Source organism: Brachyhypopomus gauderio, unplaced genomic scaffold (genome assembly GCF_052324685.1).
Source record: "Brachyhypopomus gauderio isolate BG-103 unplaced genomic scaffold, BGAUD_0.2 sc107, whole genome shotgun sequence".
Taxonomy (NCBI): domain Eukaryota; kingdom Metazoa; phylum Chordata; class Actinopteri; order Gymnotiformes; family Hypopomidae; genus Brachyhypopomus; species Brachyhypopomus gauderio.
The window spans coordinates 235,321-257,500 of NW_027506928.1; the positions used below are offsets into that span (position 1 = coordinate 235,321).

At 46.8% G+C, this 22,180-nt stretch overlaps 2 protein-coding genes across 4 annotated transcripts in view; one reads left to right on the plus strand and one right to left on the minus strand.

Annotated features, from left to right (window-relative positions):
* Positions 1-2,381: 2,381 nt before the first annotated feature.
* Positions 2,382-10,573, plus strand: LOC143497345 (coronin-2B-like). Its single transcript, XM_076993248.1, has 11 exons — positions 2,382-2,582; positions 2,910-3,026; positions 3,466-3,615; positions 3,770-3,946; positions 5,301-5,417; positions 6,009-6,113; positions 6,325-6,421; positions 6,776-6,888; positions 7,610-7,700; positions 9,307-9,620; positions 10,360-10,573. Exons 1-11 carry the CDS (start codon positions 2,382-2,384, stop codon positions 10,492-10,494), a joined length of 1,617 nt encoding a protein of 538 aa, XP_076849363.1. The 3' UTR covers positions 10,495-10,573.
* Positions 10,574-11,009: 436 nt separating this feature from the next.
* LOC143497353 (phosphatidylinositol 4,5-bisphosphate 3-kinase catalytic subunit alpha isoform-like) overlaps positions 11,010-22,180 on the minus strand; it is a 22,469-nt gene continuing 11,298 nt past the window's right edge. For all 3 annotated transcript variants that reach the window (XM_076993256.1, XM_076993257.1, XM_076993258.1), the window contains 12 exons: positions 21,403-21,527; positions 20,875-20,956; positions 20,564-20,728; positions 19,889-19,992; positions 19,518-19,689; positions 18,221-18,327; positions 17,901-18,022; positions 17,646-17,724; positions 16,172-16,342; positions 15,847-15,964; positions 15,097-15,248; positions 11,010-14,657 (listed from right to left, as the gene is read on the minus strand). In XM_076993256.1, coding sequence (XP_076849371.1) covers positions 14,384-14,657; positions 15,097-15,248; positions 15,847-15,964; positions 16,172-16,342; positions 17,646-17,724; positions 17,901-18,022; positions 18,221-18,327; positions 19,518-19,689; positions 19,889-19,992; positions 20,564-20,728; positions 20,875-20,956; positions 21,403-21,527 — 1,671 coding nt within the window. In that variant the 3' untranslated portion in view covers positions 11,010-14,383. The remainder of the gene's footprint in view (positions 14,658-15,096; positions 15,249-15,846; positions 15,965-16,171; positions 16,343-17,645; positions 17,725-17,900; positions 18,023-18,220; positions 18,328-19,517; positions 19,690-19,888; positions 19,993-20,563; positions 20,729-20,874; positions 20,957-21,402; positions 21,528-22,180) is intronic.

Sequence of the window (22,180 nt, forward strand, 5' to 3'; positions counted from 1 at the left end):
CATATACACACCTTCAGAGTGGCTAGGGTTTACAGAACACACACACACTTCACTGGCCTGTCTGGTAGAGCCACGGCTGTTGGGCTAAAGCTGATGTAGACGAGAGAAGCCGTGTCCCAGAAGACTCTACTGTTAACAGCAGCTGGAATGAGCCAGAGAGAGAGAGATACTGTTGTAGTGAGAGAGAGAGAGAGATACTGTTGTAGTGAGAGAGAAGAGGGGAGTGATGTGTGTGTGTGTGTGTGTGTGTGTGTGTGTGAGAAGAGATCATGATGATACACACACAGTTATGATGTATGCTAAGATGATGACTGCTGAAGAGAGTTTGTCAGTTTAACAGCCTTTAGTAGTGCAGTAGTCATTTTCATTAAAAATCATCACAACATACCTGTGTGTGTGTGTGTGTGTTTGTCCAGGGTAAATGTCAGATGTCCAGTGTTCCAAAGACGTCTTGTAATGTAACATGACTCTGCGTCATTAAAGATTTAGTGTGTGCAGCGTTCACAGGCTGTCACACACTCTCTCCCATAACTCCTCCCTCTCCCCTACCCAAACTCCTCCCACACTCTCTCCATAACTCCTCCCTCTCCCCTACCCAAACTCCTCCTACACTCTCTCCCACAACTCCTCCCTCTCCCCTACCCAAACTCCTCCTACACTCTCTCCCACAACTCCTCCCTCTCCCCTACCCAAACTCCTCCCACACTCTCCCACAACTCCTCCCTCTCCCCTACCCAAACTCCTCCCACACTCTCTCCCACAACTCCTCCCTCTCCCCTACCCAAACTCCTCCCACACTCTCTCCCATAACTCCTCCCTCTCCCCTACCCAAACTCCTCCCACACTCTCTCCCATAACTCCTCCCTCTCCCCTACCCAAACTCCTCCCACACTCTCTCCATAACTCCTCCCTCTCCCCTACCCAAACTCCTCCCACACTCTCTCCATAACTCCTCCCTCTCCCCTACCCAAACTCCTCCCACACTCTCTCCATAACTCCTCCCTCTCCCCTTCCCAAACTCCTCCCACACTCTCTCCCATAACTCCTCCCTCTCCCCTACCCAAACTCCTCCCACACTCTCTCCCATAACTCCTCCCTCTCCCCTACCCAAACTCCTCCCACACTCTCTCCCATAACTCCTCCCTTTCCTCTACCCAAACTCCTCCCACACTCCCATAACTCCTCCCTTTCCTCTACCCAAACTCCTCCCACACTCTCTCCCATAACTCCTCCCTTTCCCCTACCCAAACTCCTTCCACACACTCTCCCATAACTCCTCCCTCTCCCCTACCCAAACTCCTCCCACACTCTCTCCCATAACTCCTCCCTCTCCCCTACCCAAACTCCTCCCACACTCTCTCCCATAACTCCTCCCTCTCCCCTAGCCAAACTCCTCCCACACTCTCTCCCATAACTCCTCCCTCTCCCCTACCCAAACTCCTCCCACACTCTTTCCCATAACTCCTCCCTCTCCCCTACCCAAACTCCTCCCACACACTCTCCCATAACTCCTCCCTCTCCCTTACCCAAACTCCTCCCACACACTCTCCCATAACTCCTCCCTCTCCCCTACCCAAACTCCTCCTACACACTCTCTCCATAACTCCTCCCTCTCCCCTTCCCAAACTCCTCCTACACACTCTCCCATAACTCCTCCCTCTCCCCTACCCAAACTCCTCCCACACTCTTTCCCATAACTCCTCCCTCTCCCTTACCCAAACTCCTCCCACACACTCTCCCATAACTCCTCCCTCTCCCCTACCCAAACTCCTCCTACACACTCTCTCCATAACTCCTCCCTCTCCCCTTCCCAAACTCCTCCTACACACTCTCCCATAACTCCTCCCTCTCCCCTACCCAAACTCCTCCCACACTCTTTCCCATAACTCCTCCCTCTCCCCTACCCAAACTCCTCCCACACACTCTCCCATAACTCCTCCCTCTCCCTTACCCAAACTCCTCCCACACACTCTCCCATAACTCCTCCCTCTCCCCTACCCAAACTCCTCCTACACACTCTCTCCATAACTCCTCCCTCTCCCCTTCCCAAACTCCTCCTACACACTCTCCCATAACTCCTCCCTCTCCCCTACCCAAACTCCTCCCACACTCTTTCCCATAACTCCTCCCTCTCCCCTACCCAAACTCCTCCCACACACTCTCCCATAACTCCTCCCTCTCCCTTACCCAAACTCCTCCCACACACTCTCCCATAACTCCTCCTCTCCCCTACCCAAACTCCTCCTACACACTCTCTCCATAACTCCTCCCTCTCCCCTTCCCAAACTCCTCCTACACACTCTCCCATAACTCCTCCCTCTCCCCTACTCCAATATACTCACATATTGATTGAGGTTTTAATGGTCCACGGTGCTGTGTAGATGTCATGGCGGCCTCCGTACCGCAGCTCGAAGTTTCGTCACGTCTACGGTGAAGCCGCGAGTCGTGAGCGTTGTTACGACGGTCTGCGGATCACCCGCGGCGTCCAGGACAACCACTGCTGCGCTGTCAACCCACAATTCATTGCTGTGGTTACCGAGTGCACTGGGGGCGGAGCCTTCATCGTCATTCCTGTCCGTCAAGTGAGTCCAAGACCTGCCCTGGTGCTACTGATACTGCCCATCTCAACTGGCTTTACAGAAACATAAAATAATGGTGTGTGTGTGTGTGGTTGGGTGTGTGTGTGTGCGTGTTTGTATTTGTGTGTGTGTGTGTGTGTGTGTGTGTGTGGTTGGGTGTGTGTATGTATGGTGTGTGTGTGGGGTTTGGTATGTGGGTATGTGTGTGTGTGTGTGGGTATATGTGTTTGTGTGTGTGTGTGGTTGGGTGTGTGTATGTATGGTGTGTGTGTGGTTGGGTATGTATGTGTGTGTGTGTGTGTATGGTGTGTGTGTGTGTGTCTGAGACAGACAGGACGTGTAGACCCCCACCACGCGCGTGTGTGTGGTCATCAGGCCAGGGTGTTGGATGTGAAGTGGGACCCGTTTGATGACTACCGCGTGGCCTCGTGCTCGGAGGACTGCACGGTCAGTGTGTACAGTCACCGCCTCCATGTTGCTACAGCACCACCAACACCATCACGTCTGCTGCTGCCATGACAACCACAGTGTACATTACAGCACCACCAACACCATCACGTCTGCTGCTGCCATGACAACCACAGTGTACACTACAGCAAATTACAGCACCACCATGGGAAGAATAGCAAATCAATACTACAGGCTTTTATTCTTAATTTAGTATATATTCTGTGTGTGTGTGTGTGTGTGTGTGTGTGTGTGTGTGTGTGTGTGTGTGTGTGTGTGCGTATGTGTGTGTGCGCGTATGTGTGTGTGCGCGTATGTGTGTGTGCGCGTATGTGTGTGTGTGCGTATGTGTGTGTGTGCGTGTGTGTGTGTGTGTGTATGGTGTATGTGTGTATGGTGTATGTGTATATGTGTGTGTGTGTGTGTGGTGTGTGTGTAGGTTAAGGTGTGGAACATCCCTAGTAATGGTCTGAAGGAAAACTTAATCTTCCCCAGGAAGGAGCTCATAGGCCACACCCACCGGGTGGGGCTGATTGAGTGGCACCCAACCGCCAAAGACATCCTACTCAGCTCAGCCTATGACTACCAAGTATGCAAATGATGTTCAGTATATTTAAAGTAGATCTAGCTATAAACCAACACACACATGAGCACACACATACACACATGCGTGTACAAACACCCATACACACATGCGTGTACACACATACACACACTGGGCTGACTGGCTGCTGTTTCTGCAGGTGTGTGTGTGGCGTTTGGACGGTGTGTGTTGTGTGGTGAAGACAGCGGTGTGTGTGATCCGCACACACTCTGACCTGGTTCTGTCTGTCAGCTTCAGTCAGGACGGCAGAGCGGCCACAACCTGCAGGGACAGAAAACTCAGAGTCCTCAACCCTCTCACAGGACACCTGTTACAGGTGTGTGTGAGTGAGTGTGTGAGTGAGTGAGTGAGTGAGTACTAACAGATAAGGGAGTTTCTCTGGATCAGAGAGGCTGTTGAATGTGGGGTGTTTATTATTGAATTTGTTTTGAATATCAGTGAATTTTGGGTATTCTGTCAGGAAATGGTGATACAGGTGATACTGTTCCTGTGGACCTTTAGGATATTTTTACAGAATTCTGCATGCAGAGTCTCAGTTGGATGTTTGTCTCATTTGTCAAATTGTTGATTTGTAAGCAGACCCCACACCTCGCACACATGAAGTGCAATTGGTTCAATTACAGATTCACAAAATTTTCAACCAAATTTTGATTTGAATTTCAGCAAAGATCATTTTATGGCGTAAAAAGCCCTGCAAGCTTTTTTTCTCACTTTTTCTTTTTTCGCTCCAGGTCCAGTTCTGTCAGTACTGCTCCAGCAGGTCCAGTTCTGTCAGTACTGCTCCAGCAGGTCCAGTTCTGTCAGTACTGCTGCTGCAGGTCCAGTTCTGTCAGTACTGCTCCAGCAGGTCTAGTTCTGTCAGTACTGCTGCTGCAGGTCCAGTTCTGTCAGTACTGCTCCAGCAGGTCTAGTTCTGTCAGTACTGCTGCTGCAGGTCCAGTTCTGTCAGTACTGCTCCAGCAGGTCTAGTTCTGTCAGTACTGCTGCTGCAGGTCCAGTTCTGTCAGTACTGCTGCAGGTTCAGTTCTGTCAGTACTGCTCCAGCAGGTCCAGTTCTGTCAGTACTGCTGCTGCAGGTCCAGTTCTGTCAGTACTGCTCCAGCAGGTCCAGGTCTGTCAGTACTGCTCCAGCAGGTCTAGTTCTGTCAGTACTGCTGCTGCAGGTCCAGTTCTGTCAGTACTGCTGCAGGTTCAGTTCTGTCAGTACTGCTCCAGCAGGTCCAGTTCTGTCAGTACTGCTGCAGCAGGTCCAGGTCTGTCAGTACTGCTGCAGCAGGTCTAGTTCTGTCAGTACTGCTCCAGCAGGTCCAGGTTCTGCTGTAGACCTGCTCAGTGGGGACAGCAGAACCAGGTCGCCTGAGAGAGCAGGAATTTTTGCCAATTCATTAATCTCTGTGTCTTTCTCTCTCTCCCTGTCTCTCTCCCTTTCTCTGCCTTTGTGTCTCTCTGTCTCTCCCTTTGTGTCTCTCTCCCTGTCTCTCTCTCGCTGTATCTTTCTGTCTCTCCCGCTTTTCCTTTCTGTCTCTCTCTCTTTGTGTGTCTCTCTCTGTATCTTTCTGTCTCTGTTTGTTTTGCGCTCTCTCTCTGTGTCTCTGTCTGTCTCTCTCTCTCTGTCTCTCTCTCTCTCTCTCTCTCCCTCTCCCTGTCTCTCTCTTTCTGTCTCTCTGCAGGTGTCCTGCAGTCAGTCTCACAAAGCTTGGAAGGTTTTGTTTCTGACCAACGTGAACCTGCTGCTCACAACTGGGAACTCCCAATGGAACCACAGACAGTATGCACTCTGGAACCCGGTAACACACACACACACACACACACACACACACACACACACACACACAGTTAAATATTTTGGCTGATCTTACAAATGCTTGTGACAGAAGGACACACAGTGTTCTACATTTTCACAAATGCAAAACCATCCGCACTGTGCTGAATGCAGTATCTCTACAGCAGGGGTGCTCATTACGTCGATCGCGATCGACCGGTCGATCGCGAAAGAAGTGTCGGTCGATCGCGAAGGAACGTGCATAGATCTCGTCACATAAAATAGTAGTAGATGAATCGCACATCTGCAGTGACGGTTGTATTTGGATTGACATTCACGGTAGCCAATCTGCAATCCACTCAACAAATTACGTTCGCCACCCCCCCCCAAACCCCCCCCCCCCCCCCCCGCTCAACAAATTACGTTCGCCACCCCCCCCCCCCCCCCCCCGCTCAACAAACGTTCGCCCGCCACCCCGGTAGATCTTTCTGACTCGGTCATCTTATAAGTAGCTCGCAAGCCGAAAACTTGTGGGCACCCCTGCTCTACAGAGTGGTGTGTGTGTGTGTGTGTGTGTGTGTGTGTGTGTGTGTGTGTGTGTGTGTGTGTGTTACAGGAGGACCTTTCTAACCCTCTGCTAGAGGAGGATCTGGATGGAGGGTGTGGGGTTGTCTTTCCTTTTTACGACCATGATACACACATGCTCTACCTAGCCGGCAAGGTATACATACATACACACACACAGTACATACACACACACAGTACATACACACACAAACATACATAAACTGAATGTCTAGCATGACAGTCATTTGCATATTTTATGGGGAATTCTACTGACACTGAACTTCTCCCTCTATCTTCTCTTCTCACTCTCTCTTCTCCCTCTTTCTCTCCTCCTCCATCATTTTCATGATGTGTGTCCTCTGTAGGGAGATTGTAATATTCGTTATTATGACATTAGTGCAGAAAAACCATACATACATTTCCTGGCAGAGTATCGGTCTTTGCTCCCGCAAAGAGGCATGGGTGAGTATATACACACACACATACACACACACACACGTACACACACACACACACACACACGTACACACACACATACACACACACACACACACACACGTACACACACACACGCACGCACACACACACACACACACACACGTACACGTACACACACACACACACACACGTACACACACGCACGCAAGCACACGTACACACGCACGCACGCACACACACACACACACACACACACACACGTGTACACACACACACACGTACACACACACACACACACACACGTACACACACACACACGTACACACACGCACACACACACACAGTACTGATGGCTGCTCTGTGTGTTTCCCTGTGTAGGTGTGATGCCCAAGCGTGGAGTGAACACCAGAGTGTGTGAGGTTTTCCGCTTCTATCGCCTTGTGCCTATGAAGGACATGGTGGAGCCTGTGTCTTTCATCGTACCTCGTAAGGTAGAGAGTGTGTCTCACCCCCTCCCTCATCTCACTGTCTCTCATCTCACCGTCTCAGTAAGGTAGACTCCAGTGTCTCTCACCCCCTCCCTCATTTCAGTGTCTCTCATCTCACCATCTCAGTAAGGTAGACTCCAGTATGTCTCACCCTCTCATCTGAGTGTCTCATCTCACTGTCCCAGCATTTACACTATTTCTGGGACCAAGCCTTCACATAGGCATATATTATATAAGCTCACAGGCTATCTGGTAAAGGGTTTGGGTTTGGGGTAAGTACCAATATCTGTGCCAGCTCTTATAAGGATTTGTTTGAGTGAAAATGTAATATGTGAATGTGACGACAACGTTAGTGTTTGTTCTTGTGTTGATGACATTACTAAACGTAAATCTATGCATAGTCGTGGATTAAACTCAGCATGTCTAGTTGCGGATTAAATGCAACATCAAAAGGTCTTTAGGTCACCCTGAGCGCAAGAGAATAAGCCAGAATATGGAAGGTGCAGGGTGAAGGACGAGGAGATAAGTCAGAAGTGGACAAGGAGGGTTCATGGAGACACTCTCCCTCAGATTAAACATTGAATTGTGCATAACGGTGTGTCTGTAACTTTCCAATGTCGTGTTTTCCTCACTCGTGATGGTCCGTCCCCCAATAAAAGAAATGTGAATAGAGTGATCAGTGACTCCACAGAAACTGGAGAACTTCTCTGTGTGGTGTTTTCAGTCCGTGGGATTCCAGGAGGACATCTACCCAATGACAGCAGGAGCAGAGGCAGCCATGACGGCTCAGGAGTGGGTCATGGGGCAAAACAGAGGTGAGCAGGTACACAGGAGCCAACATGGCTGACCCTCAGCTAATACAGCACCATAGCTAACACAGCACTACAGCTAATACAGCACTACAGCTAATACAGCACTACAGCTAACACAGCACTACAGCTAACACAGAACTACAGCATTAGAGCTAATTCAACACTACAGCTAACACAGCACTACAGCTAACACAGCACTACAGCTAATACAGCACTACAGCTAACACAGCACTACAGCTAATACAGCACTACAGCTAACACAGCACTACAGCTAATACAGCACTACAGCTAATACAGCACTACAGCTAACACAGCACTACAGCTAACACAGAACTACAGCATTAGAGCTAATTCAACACTACAGCTAACACAGCACTACAGCTAACACAGCACTACAGCTAATACAGCACTACAGCTGTGTTCAGATGGTAAACTCCTCTGCTAAGCAAGCACTGAAGGTGAAAAGCCATAACATTGAAGCCTAGCAACAAAATTACAGTAATCAGCTTTTTTTTTTAATCCCAGTTACAGTCACAAATCTCCAGTATCTCACCAAGCACAGGGAGCAAGCTATAGTTTTATAGCAAGCTATATTTATAGTTGGAGCCAGGTACAACCTACACTGCCATTTGAGGTCAGTAGACATTAATTACAAATACACTATAGCCTATTGCCAAAAGTGTTCACTCACCTTCCTTGACTCATAAATGAGCTTAAGTGACATCCAATTCCTAATTTATAGGGTTCAATATGACGTTGGAGTCAGACAAGTACTGTTCTCCTGGCAACCGCCAAACCAAGACTCGTCCATCAGATTGCCAGATGAACCACTCCAGAGAACGCACCTCCACTGCTCTAGAGTCCAGTGGCAGTGTGATTTACACCACTGTATCCAACGCTTTGCATTGCACTTGGTGATGTATGGCTTGGATGCAGCTGCTCGACCATGTAAACCCATTCCATGAAACTCTCTGCACAATGTTCTTGAGCTAATTTGAAGGCCACATGAAGTTTGGATGTCTGTAGTGATTGACTCTGCAGAAAGTTGGCGACCTCTTCACACTATGTGCTTCAGCATCTACTGACCTGCTCCATCAGTTTACGTGTCCTACCACTTCATGGCCGAGTTGCTGTCATTCCCAAACACTTCCATTTTCTTATAATACAGCTGACAGTTGACTGTGGAATATTTAGGAGCGAGGAAATTTCACAACTGGATTTGTCACTGAGCTCCTGAGAGCGACCCATTTCACAAATGTTTGTAAAAACAGTCTGCATGCCTAGGTGTTTGCATGCCTAGGTGATTCTGATCATTTGGATGGGTGTGTGAATACTTTTGGCAATATAGTGTATGATATATTGGTTTTAAAAAGCAGTCAAGCTGTGATTTAAGAAGAATCCATTCAGGTAAGTCATCTGAAACACATGTCTCATGCCTCATGATACTATTAACAGTGTTCCATGTTAGATCAACACCAGAATCATCACCTATAAAGCCCAAAACTCCTAGAACATCTTCAACAATCATCAAGTATCTGTTAGTTACTGTTTCAGATTGTGGATTTGTGCTGTCGTTGATCCTGACCCATGGTGACTGGACCCGGTCTAGGCCCAGTTCTAATGTCCCTGAAGCCTGGGAGTAAAGTGCCAAACCCGTACCCAGCTCCAGTGGAGGTAGCTGGACCGGACCACTCAGACGGTCAGGTGCTCCAGGACCTCCGTGAGTCAGACAGGTCCTTCTCTCAGGAGGAGATGGCCAATCAGCACCCAGACAATGACATCAGCGACCTATCAGGATGGCAGGAGGATGAAACCAAGGGGAACGGCAGGAACAACAGAACTTCTCCGGCCTTGACACACACACAGAGGGAGCCGACATGGTGTGAGTCAGCTGTGTGCACGCCAGCTACAGCAGAGAAGGAGGTAGGACAACGAGATGGCCATATATGTACCCTCTCCACCACCCACACTGAGGTGGTGTGACTCCACCACCCACACTGAGGTGGTGTAACTCCATCACCCACACTGAGGTGGTGTGACTCCATCACCCACACTGAGGTGGTGTGACTCCATCACCCACACTGAGGTGGTGTGACTCCACCACCCACACTGAGGTGGTGTAACTCCATCACCCACACTGAGGTGGTGTGACCATCACCCACACTGAGGTGGTGTAACTCCATCACCCACACTGAGGTGGTGTAGCTCCACCACCCACACTGAGGTGGTGTGACTCCACCACCCACACTGAGCTGGTGTGACTCCACCCCCCACACTGAGGTGGTGTGACTCCATCACCCACACTGAGGTGGTGTGACTATCACCCACACTGAGGTGGTGTGACCATCACCCACACTGAGGGGGTGTAACTCCACCACCCACACTGAGGTGGTGTAGCTCCACCACCCACACTGAGGTGGTGTGACTCCACCCCCCACACTGAGGTGGTGTGACTCCACCCCCCACACTGAGCTGGTGTGACTCCACCCCCCACACTGAGCTGGTGTGACTCCATCACCCACACTGAGGTGGTGTGACTCCACCCCCCACACTGAGGTGGTGTGACTCCACCCCCCACACTGAGGTGGTGTAACTCCACCCCCCACACTGAGGTGGTGTGACTCCATCACCCACACTAAGGTGGTGTGACTCTGTGTTGTAGATGCTGCATCTCTTCTACGTGCAGAGGGAGGAGATCCGGTTTCTACGGCAGCAGCTGGACCAACGCGACGGCAGGATCCAGCAACTGGAACTGGAGATCAAGAACATACGTAACCAGCTGAGAGCCTCATTCTGACACCAGCCAATGAACATACACAAACCAGTAGATGGTTCACGGGACAACCAATCATATGATGGGACAGTCAACAGAGACACAACTGGTAGAATGCTGGATGAGATTACAGACAGCGGATTCTCCAATACCAGCAGTCTTGAACAAATCCAGAAACCACACCCTAAAAACACCACCAGTTAGGAGGAGTGTTTCTGGCAAAACATCACAATATATGTTTTATAATACACTGAAAACTAAAAATGTGAAAATGTTTCTAAAAAGCAAAGAAAGGTCTTATGAGGATGATCTAAGGATGAAACCTAAGAGATATTCCACATACTTGTGAAATATTACATACTCACAAGCTTTTCCACATACTGATATTACACATACTTGTGAGATATTCCACATACTCGTGAGATATTCCACATACTCGTGAGATATTCCACATACTCGTGAGATATTTCACATACTCGACAGTTTTCCTGAGAGATGTTACATGCACTAAAGTACTGAAAGGCGCCATTAGGGTTGAGAAAAGTTTATTTCATGAAACATCACTGTAAACATTAGAACTAACAAACAATCAGTTCTGCTGGACATGTCCAGCTCGACTGGATCGCGACCCCTGGACAGTCCAGGACTGTGCGGAAAGCAGAATACAAACTTGTATCAAAATTACAGTACAACGATTCTCCAACACAACTCCACCACCACGAACAACTCATCACTGAAGTTCACCGATAAAGACACACATGGAATTTGGCTCAGTGTGAATCTCTAATCCAGTTCAGTAAAGTATTGCTTTTATGTTTTGCCTGTGTTCATATTCACAAACAAACAAAGCACTTTTTGTGCAAAGGTGCTACAGATACAAGGGTTATCAATACTGAACATCTCAAATTTCATTAAATCATTCATGCAGTTGACTAACATTTAACAATGCTTGATATTATAATAATAATAATAACAATAACAAACTGCTTATATAAATCTGAGATAAAAATGAGATCATTGACAAACTATCTGAATGTAAAACACATTTCTAATACATATTTTCTTCCTTTAAGCTATAAAAAATTCTTGGAGAGTAATTTCTTTTTCACCAACTCATCATGACAGTGTGAAAGCCAGAGGCTACTGAACCCAGATCAGCTCAGCTGATTAAAAAGTCACAAGCAACAGAGATGCTAAAGAGACTACTGAACCCAGATCAGCTCGGCTGATTAAAAAAGCCACAAGCAACAGATAAGCTTAAAATCCTGCACTGCTAAAACACAATACACAAAACACAAAACAGGTACTGATTTACGGGTAGGCATGGCAACTGAAGACTACATGAGGATCTAGTGAGAACCCGAAACCCCAACACACCCACCTCTGCTCACTGTGGCCTACTGATGCATGCAATGGTGTTACGTTACGTTTGGTCATTGTGTTACATTTGATCGAGGAGGTTTTGACCAATTCCTCAACATATTTAAACACTCTTCTGTCTGACGTGTTGTCATATACTTGTATATACAAGATGACCTCTTTATAACCTGTTTTTAAATCACAATTACAAGACTTTGTCAGCTAGCAGACATTAACTATTTCTGTTTAACACAATTCAGATTGAATCTTATATTTAATAAAGACAAAGATTTGTTAATCAATAAGACTGAGTGATTGTTAAACGCATAGCTTCAGGTGGATTTTGGAAGGTCAGATTGCATTCACAGTGATGCATGTCATCGGTTAGGTTAAAGCTGCACACGCTAATCTATATTACAACAGAAACCTTTCAATTCCAAACACAACAAACATTAACATTGCATTTCCCCTGTAAAACCCCAAATAGCTGCAGTAGTGTTATATATGCTATAGTATAGTACATTATAGTATAGTATACTAAAGTACACTATATTAAAATATACTATGCTAAAGTATACTATACTGCTATACTATGGTATAGTATACTAAGGAAGACTATCATAATCATATTACAAAAGCATTTCCTGTTTTCAGTAGCAGTGCATTATGGGGCATGTGTGCTGGCTCTGTCATGGCTGATCAAGGCCTGAACCTCGACTTCTGTGATAACCTGAGGAGCATCAGGAGTGTTAGGTATGATCCTGCTACGGCCTGACCTAGGAACAGCTCTAAGCACCCATTTGTCCAATCACATGGATGCAGCACAGGGCAATCCTGATCTCAGGTCAGCCTCCAGGAAACGCCTGCCAATGCTCTGACAGACTTTTCTTATGCCACAAATCACCACCATCATCGTCCAGAACAAAGAGAAGCAGTTGAATTTCAGAACTCAACGATCATTGAGTCGATCCCGTTTACAGTCCTACCATAGTGCAGTAACATTTGTGCAATGCAGTGTGTGTTCTCTGTGTGTGTGTGTGTGTGTGTGATGTATCTATAACTACATTAGTGCAGAAATGCAGTGGTCATCCCACCTTTTTCATGTGTGTATGTGTGAGAATACATAAATGTGCATAACTTTACAGGCTTACGAAAATAATTTCCTTCACAAAGTGTGCCCAGTATCGGACTACATCTCCCATGAGTCCACTGGGTCTTATTAGTCTTATTCCTACAAAGAGTTGCAACAAGAATCTTCAAAAGCATTGTAGTTCATCAAACAGTTACTTGGGTATGTGTGTGCATCTCTGAGAAAGTGTGTGTGTGTGTGTGTGTGTGTGTGTGTGTGTCACAATCCCAGTGTAAAAATGACCAAGATACAGGTGATTCATATTTGGAGTTCAGTGCAGTTCACTGTGTGCATAGCCAATGTGATTTCACAGCTAAAACAGACAAAGCCCTTTCTGGACCTCTGACATCAGCATTTGTATCAAATTTAGACCTCTGACATCAGGTCCTGTGTCAAATCTGGACCTCTGACAGATCCTGTGGCTGGTAGTTAAGTGAAGAGTGAACGTAATGGGAATATGGCAATGCGAGCTAACCCTCTCCTGTGGGAGCTAGCCCTCTCCTGTGGGAGCTAACCCTCTCCTGTGGGAGCTAACCCTCTCCTGTGAGAGCTAACCCTCTCCTGTGGGAGCTAACCCTCTCCTGTGGGAGCTAGCCCTCTCCTGTGAGAGCTAGGCCTCTCATGTGAGAGCTAACCCTCTCATGTGAGAGCTAACCCTCTCATGTGAGAGCTAACCCTCTCCTGTGAGAGCTAACCCTCTCCTGTGAGAGCTAGCCCTCTCCTGTGGGAGCTAATCCTCTCCTGTGGGAGCTAACCCTCTCATGTGAGAGCTAACCCTCTCCTGTGAGAGCTAACCCTCTCCTGTGGGAGCTAGCCCTCTCCTGTGGGAGCTAATCCTCTCCTGTGTGAGCTAACCCTCTCATGTGAGAGCTAACCCTCTCATGTGAGAGCTAACCCTCTCCTGTGGGAGCTAGCCCTCTCCTGTGGGAGCTAATCCTCTCCTGTGTGAGCTAACCCTCTCCTGTGTGAGCTAACCCTCTCCTGTTGGAGCTAACCCTCTCCTGTTGGAGCTAACCCTCTCCTGTGAGAGCTAACCCTCTCCTGTGAGAGCTAACCCTCTCCTGTTGGAGCTAACCCTCTCCTGTGAGAGCTAATCCTCCTGTGGGAACTAACCCTCTCCTGTGAGAACTAACCCTCTCCTGTGAGAGCTAGCCCTCTCCTGTGTGAGCTAGCCCTCTCCTGTGTGAGCTAGCCCTCTCCTGTGTGAGCTAACCCTCTCCTTTGAGAGCTAGCCCTCTCCTGTGAGAGCTAACCCTCAAGGGCTGTCAGGTGGACTGACTCTACGAGTGTGGCGTAATCACTACACTATTTACAACATACAATAGTCAGGGAGTGGGCAGAAGTCTGTGGCATGTTTACCTACAGATCCGGTTGTGTGTGTTGCTCACAGTGTGGTGTGTGTGTGTGTGTGTGTGTGTGTGTGTATCAGTGTTCGTTAGGCATGTGTCTAATAGTGTGGAAGATCCAGTCCATCTTGGTAGTCCAGCCGCCATGGTGGGCGTCGTTCATCTGCTTGGTGAAGTACTCCAGCGCCTCCTGCTGGTTCTTCTCCAGCGCCAGCGTCTTGCGCAGGTAGGAGATGTCGTCGAAGCTCTGGAGCTCTGGCATGCCACAGCCCAGCAGCAGAGAGAAGAGGTTGATGAAGAGGCTGGCGTGCTGCCGTATGGCCAAGTACGCCTTGTAGCACATCTCCTGAAACCTGGACACAGGGCCGGGGTCAGGGGTCAGGGCAGGCGGGACACAGGGCCGGGGTCAGGGCAGGCTGGGAGTGTGAGTGTACGGCTGTGTAGAGGGTGTGTGGTTGTGAGTGTGTGTGTGTACGGCCGTGTAGAGGGTGTGTGGTTGTGAGTGTACGGGTGTGTAGAGTGTGTGTGATTGTGTGTGTGGTTGTGAGTGTGAGTGTACGGGTGTGTGTGGTTGTGTGTGTGGTTGTGAGTGTGAGTGTACGGGTGTGTAGAGTGTGTGTGGTTGTGTGTGTGATGACCTCTCAAACTCTTTGGTCTTGGTACACTCCTGTATAGAGGGTGTGTGAGTGTGTGTGTGTGTGTGTGTGTGAGTGAGTGAGTGAGTGTGTGTGTGTGTGTGTGTGTGTGTGTGTGTGTGTGTGTGTGTGTGTGTGTGTGTGTGTGTGAGATGACCTCTCAAATTCTTTGGTCTTTGTACACTCCTGGACTCCTTTACTTATGACAATGAGGAAGTCCTGAGTGAGGACGAACGGCACACGCTCACGTTTGTAGCCAAACTTCTTCTTCTTATGGTCCAGGAAGTGGCCAAAGTCTATGTGGAACAGCTGGAGAGAGAGAGAGAGAGGGAGAGAGGGGGAGAGAGAGGGGGAGAGGGAGAGAGAGAGAGGGAGGGAGAGAGGGGGAGAGGGAGAGAGAGTTTAATATATTGAATGTTTTTCCAGATCCTGTTAGATGTGAATAATACAAATGTGTGTGTTTGTGTGTGTGTTTGTGTGTGTGGGGGTGTATGTGATAATGTTTGATCTTGATGTGTTGTGATCTTATGTTCAGTGTGTATGATGATCTTATGTATGTGTGACATGCATTTGTTTATTGTGTGTGTGTGTGTGTGTAGGTTACCTGTGTGAGGTGTTATTGTGTGTGTGGGTAGGTTACCTGTGTGAGGTGTTATTGTGTGTGTGTGTGTGTGCGTGCAGGTTACCTGTGTGAGGTGTTATTGTCAAAGTCAAATTTATTTATATAGCGCTTTTCACAACACATGTCACAAAACAGCTTTACAATCGTAGTGTGTGTGTGTGTGAGTGTGAGTGTGTGTGTGTGAGTGAGTGTGTGTGTGTGTGAGTGTGAGTGTGTGTGTGTGAGTGAGTGAGTGAGTGTGTGTGTGTGTGTGTGTGTGTGTGAGTGAGTGTGTGTGTGGGTTACCTGTCCATTCTCTTTGACCATAATGTTGCTGTTGTGTCTGTCTCCAATGCCCAGGATAAATGTGGCCACACAGTACCCAGCACAGGAGCGTGTAAACAGATCGATCGCCCTGTCATAGCTGAAAAAGACACACACACACGTGTGTATATGGGCATGAATGAGTGTGGGTGTGTGTTTGTGTGTGTGTTTGGAGTCTGTGTGTGAGCCTGTGTGTGAGTCTGAGAGTCTGTTTTTGAGTGTGAGTCTGTGTGAGTCTGAGTCTATGTGTGAATCTGTGTGTGAGTTTGAGAGTCGGTGTGTGAGTTTGTGAGTGTGTGAGTCTTACGCCTCTCCCTTATTCTTCTCTTTGATCCAGTGGTGCAGTGTATTACTGTTGAACTGTAGCGCCCCCTTCAGGCCCCCTTTACACTGTATCTGCATTATAGTGTAGCTGTTCTTTACCACCTCAATCAGGCCAACACAGTCTCCTATGGAGAGACACCCGTAGGGCAGCATCCTGCAGAGAGGGAGGAGTTACACTAGACCACAGCGAATGAGAGGGAGGAGTTACACTGGACCACAGCACATGAGAGGGAGGAGTTACACTGGACCACAGCACATGAGAGGGAGGAGTTACACTGGACCACAGCACGTGAGAGGGAGGAGTTACACTGGACCACAGCACATGAGAGGGGAGGAGTTACACTGGTACACAGTGTGATTATAAATGGTGATATATGATGGGTGAAGTGTGATTATGAAAGGTGATATATGATGGGTGAAGTGTGATTATAAATGGTGATATATGATGGGTGAAGTGTGATTATGAAAGGTGATATATGATGGGTGAAGTGTGATTATAAATGGTGATATATGATGGGTGAAGTGTGATTATGAATGGTGATATATGATGGGTGAGGTGTGATTATGAATGGTGATATATGATGGGTGAAGTGTGATTATGAAAGGTGATATATGATGGGTGAAGTGTGATTATAAATGGTGATATATGATGGGTGAAGTGTGATTATAAATGATGATATATGATGGGTGAGGTGTGATTATGAAAGGTGATATATGATGGGTGAGGTGTGATTATGAATGGTGATATATGATGGGTGAGGTGTGATTATGAATGGTGATATATGATGGGTGAAGTGTGATGAATGGTGATATATGATGGGTGAAGTGTGATGAATGGTGATATATGATGGGTGAAGTGTGATGAATGGTGATATATGATGGGTGAAGTGTGATTATGAATGGTGATATATGATGGATGAAGTGTGATGAATGGTGATATATGATGGGTGAAGTGTGATGAATGGTGATATATGATGGGTGAAGTGTGATGAATGGTGATATATGATGGGTGAAGTGTGATGAATGGTGATATATGATGGGTGAAGTGTGATTATGAAAGGTGATATATGATGGGTGAAGTGTGATTATGAAAGGTGATATATGATGGGTGAAGTGTGATTATGAAAGGTGATATATGATGGATGAAGTGTGATTATGAAAGGTGATATAAGATGGATGAAGTGTGATGAATGGTGATATATGATGGGTGAAGTGTGATGAATGGTGATATATGATGGGTGAAGTGTGATTATAAATGGTGATATATGATGGGTGAAGTGTGATGAAAGGTGATATATGATGGGTGAAGTGTGATTATGAATGGTGACATATGATGGGTGAAGTGTGATTATGAAAGGTGATGTATGATGGGTGAAGTGTGATTATGAAAGGTGATATATGATGGGTGAAGTGTGATGAATGGTGATATATGATGGGTGAAGTGTGATTAGTCTCACCTGAGGTCCAGTCCCTGGTTCTGCCAAATGTTCTCCATGGTCTTAATAATCTGCAGAGTTAACATGTCCTGCCTCAGGTCTAAAACACACACACAACGCACAAATAAAAATACATACATAACCACACAGACACATCACAGCATTTCACATATACTAAACAAATGCAGTCACAGACACATTAAAAGAAGCATTTACACACACACACACACACACACACACACACACACACACACACACACACACACACACACACACCATCTCCGTTTTTGAAGATGACTTCATTGTTGGTAAAGAGCAGCTCACTCATGATATCTGGATTTTCCCAGTTCAACCAAAGAGGACGTTTGGCTGAAGACATGATCCTACACTCCTCTAACCTGGGGGAGGGAGGGAGAGAGAGAGGGAGACAGACAGAGATGTGGCAGATGAAGAGGTGACTGAGTGTGTGTGTGTGTGTGTGTGTGTGTGTGTGTGTGCGCACGCGTGTATGTGCGTGCGTGCGTGTGTGTTTGTGTGTGTGCGCGCGTGTGTGTGTGTGCGCACGTGTATGTGTGTGTGTGTGTGTGCGTGTGTACCTGAGATTCCCCAGCTGATGTACGGGGTTCAGAGGGGACACAAAGCCCTGTAGTGCCTCCATGTAGTCTGGACGGGACATGTGCTCAACCAGGAACTTCATCTGAGTCTGAAATACCCACAACACAAAATCAACCTCCTCCAAACACATGGAGAACCAGACCACAAATCTACCAAACACAGTACATCTACCAAACACAGTACATCTTACCTACCAAACACAGTACATCTACCAATCACAGTACATCTACCAAACACAGTACGTCTTACCTACCAATCACAGTACGTCTTATCTACCAAACACAGTACATCTTACCTACCAATCACAGTACATCTACCAAACACAGTACGTCTTACCTACCAAACACAGTACATCTACCAATCACAGTACGTCTTACCTACCAAACACAGTACGTCTTACCTACCAAACACAGTACATCTACCAATCACAGTACGTCTTACCTACCAAACACAGTACATCTACCAAACACAGTGCATCTACCAATCACAGTACGTCTTACCTACCAAACACAGTACATCTACCAAACACAGTACGTCTTACCTACCAATCACAGTACATCTACCAAACACAGTACATCTACCAATCACAGTACACCTTATCTACCAACAGTGGCGGACCCAAAGGGGTGCCACCCCACTGGAAATGGTCATTTTAAGAGAAAATATGTGTTTCCTTTCGTTCATCATGTGTATATGGACCCATCTGATAAAGCCTTGGTCACCCTTTGAAAAAAAGTCTAGCTCCACCACTGGCTACCAATGCATTTCCTATAAACAGTCAAAGACTTTTCAAGATAAATCGTGAAAAAGGGTTAAGAGGACACACACACACATGCACACACCCCGAGTAGTGTAAGAACCAGTGAGCCGTGCATGAGCTCATTTCCTTGAAAGGCTGAGGTTTCCTGTCAGCTACTAAGAGACCACCATGACTACTATGGAAGAATAGGTCACATGATTCACACACTCACACACACACACACACATCACGGAGCATTCAGATCCATCTGTGAGGGTATTTACAGGTATTGTGAGATCACTGTATATCCAGTGCTCAGATCACAGATCACTGTGGATCCAAGACGTTCAATGATTTTCATTTATCTGCAGTTTAACCACTGACCACTGAAAGCAGCAGGGACCTTGGTGACTATATGATTGAGCTCCTGCTGCCACCATCAGGTGAAATGAGGAATTGCATCATACTGGCCTGTATGACACCTAGACAATAATTTAAAAGAGATGCGGCAGCCAATAAAAATGTGAAAGGTCTCTCACCTTCTGTGTCTCATCCTTCTTCTCATGCTTGAGGGTGTCAGTGAGGTTCACCAGTTTGTCCATGGCCTCCACCTGTCTGTTGAGATGTTTCAGGTACATCCCACACGCCCTGCAGAACGCCTCCAACAGCAGACCGAACCGCCGAGACACAGTCTTATTGTGCATCTCAGACCTACACACACACACACACACACACACACACACACACACCCATATACACATACACACACACAGGTATGCACGCACACACACACAAGCACAAAAAACATACACATAAAAACACACAACATATAGTCTTAATAGAATTAACACCATCAGTGTCTTCATCATCACCATCTTCACCATCATCATCTTCATCAGTGTTTACTCACTTGAGGTGCCAGAAGAAGAAGTGTCCTATCCTCTGATTGGTCAAAGCTTTCTTAATCAGGAAGCGAGCCAGGGGGTTGTCCAGATACATCTCATATTTCAGCACCTGGTACAAACAGCGACATACACCAGTAAACACTACACACCAGTGAACACCATATACCAGTGAACACCATATACCAGTGAACACCATACACCTGTAAAAACCTTACACCAGTAAACACCATACACCAGTAAACACCTTACACCAGTTAACACCTTATATCAATTAACACCTTACACCAGTTAACACCATACACCAATAAACACCTTATATAAATTAGCACCATACACCAGTATACACCTTACACCAGTTAACACCATGCACCAGTTAACACCTTACATCAGTTAACATCATACGCCAGTAAACACCACACCCCAGTAAACACCATATACCAGTTAACACGATACACCAGTAAACACCTTATACCAGTAAAGCACGACCACTCATTGAATTACACACCAAGAAAATCCATGGTTACTAATACTTATGGTTACTTATTTTATTCAAACAGTGGGACTGGTGGTAAGTGGTGGAGCCTATAATATAATAAACTCCACAATAGACACACCGCATACAACAAACCTAAAACTACACATACACACATACACACACACACACACACACACACACACACCTGTACGAGCTGCAGCAGGTACTGGCTGATCTTGTCGTCAGTGAGGCCCTGAACCAGACAGCGCAGGGCGAACTCTCTCACTACGGGGTCGGGGAAGTTACAGTCCAGCAGCTCCAGAGCCCCTTCAGGCTGCATGAGGGGCCAATCACGCAGGAGACAATACATCTACACACACACACACACGATGACACGCCATGCACCATTTACACACCACCATACACACCCACACACACATACAAAAGCAGGAAAATTTAAAATTCTTTAAAAAGCAGCTTCATTAAATTTCTTGGATTCATATTTCACATTCCTACCTGTGACACCTCATCCCGGGAATTCCATTTGACGGCGAGCAGCAGCTTGGGAAGACTTTCTGGAATATTCACACAGTAGTGCCTGAGGAGAACACCACTCCTGTTAGCCCACGGGACCTGGCTCTGTGCTCACACACGCACACACTGGCAGTGCTATAAACCACAGACTTTCATACAAACATGCAAATCCTGTACTTTCAGCTAAAATAAAAAGGTCACAGTTGTAGATTTAGGTACAGTAAAGAGGCCACGGTTGTAGATTTAGGTACAGTAAAGAGGCCACGGTTTTAGTGTTCTGTAGTCTTGGATCAGTAGTGAGCACAGACACACACTCTTCATTAATGAGTTGATTGTGTGTGGTGTCACCTAACTAGGGCCTCTGTGGAGTGGTTCTGTCCCTCCTGGTTCTGTTCTTCTGGTTCTGACACTAAATGTGTGTAAGTGTATGTGTGTGTCCATGAGTTTATGTGTGTACATTTGTATGAACATTTTGTGTGTGTGTGTGTGTGTGTGTGTGTGTGCGCGCACCTGTGTCTCCACAGGAAGTCCTTCTCCTGCTCAGAGAGCTCATACAGAGGGTCCCGGTTACAGAGAGCTCGTAGCTGTTCAACCTCGGCCTGTGATATAGTGCTGTCACACGCCAGACGGTTACTCTGACACAGAGATTCACACAGTAGAGCATGTATTTACACTGAGAGTGGCAGTTGTATCAGAGTTTCAACTGTGTAAAGTGATTGAGTAGAGTGATTGTTTGAGAGTAGAGTTAGTGTTTAAACAGTGAGACAGTAGAGTGTTTAATGTGTCTGAGTGGCAGTAGTATCAGTGTTTAATGTGTCTGAGTGGCAGTAGTATCAGTGTTTAATGTGTGTGAGAGGCAGTAGTATCAGTGTATAAAGTGTGAGTGGCAGTAGTATCAGTGTTTAAAGTGTGAGTGGCAGTAGTATCAGTGTTTAATGTGTGAGTGGCAGTAGTATCAGTGTTTAATGTGTGAGTGGCAGTAGTATCAGTGTTTAATGTGTGTGAGTGGCAGTAGTATCAGTGTTTAATGTGTGTGAGTGGCAGTAGTATCAGTGTTTAATGTGTGTGAGAGGCAGTAGTATCAGTGTATAAAGTGTGAGTGGCAGTAGTATCAGTGTATAAAGTGTGAGTGGCAGTAGTATCAGTGTTTAATGTGAGTGGCAGTAGTATCAGTGTTTAATGTGTGAGTGGCAGTAGTATCAGTGTTTAATGTGTGAGAGGCAGTAGTATCAGTGTTTAACATGTGTGAGAGGCAGTAGTATCAGTGTTTAATGTGTGTGAGTGGCAG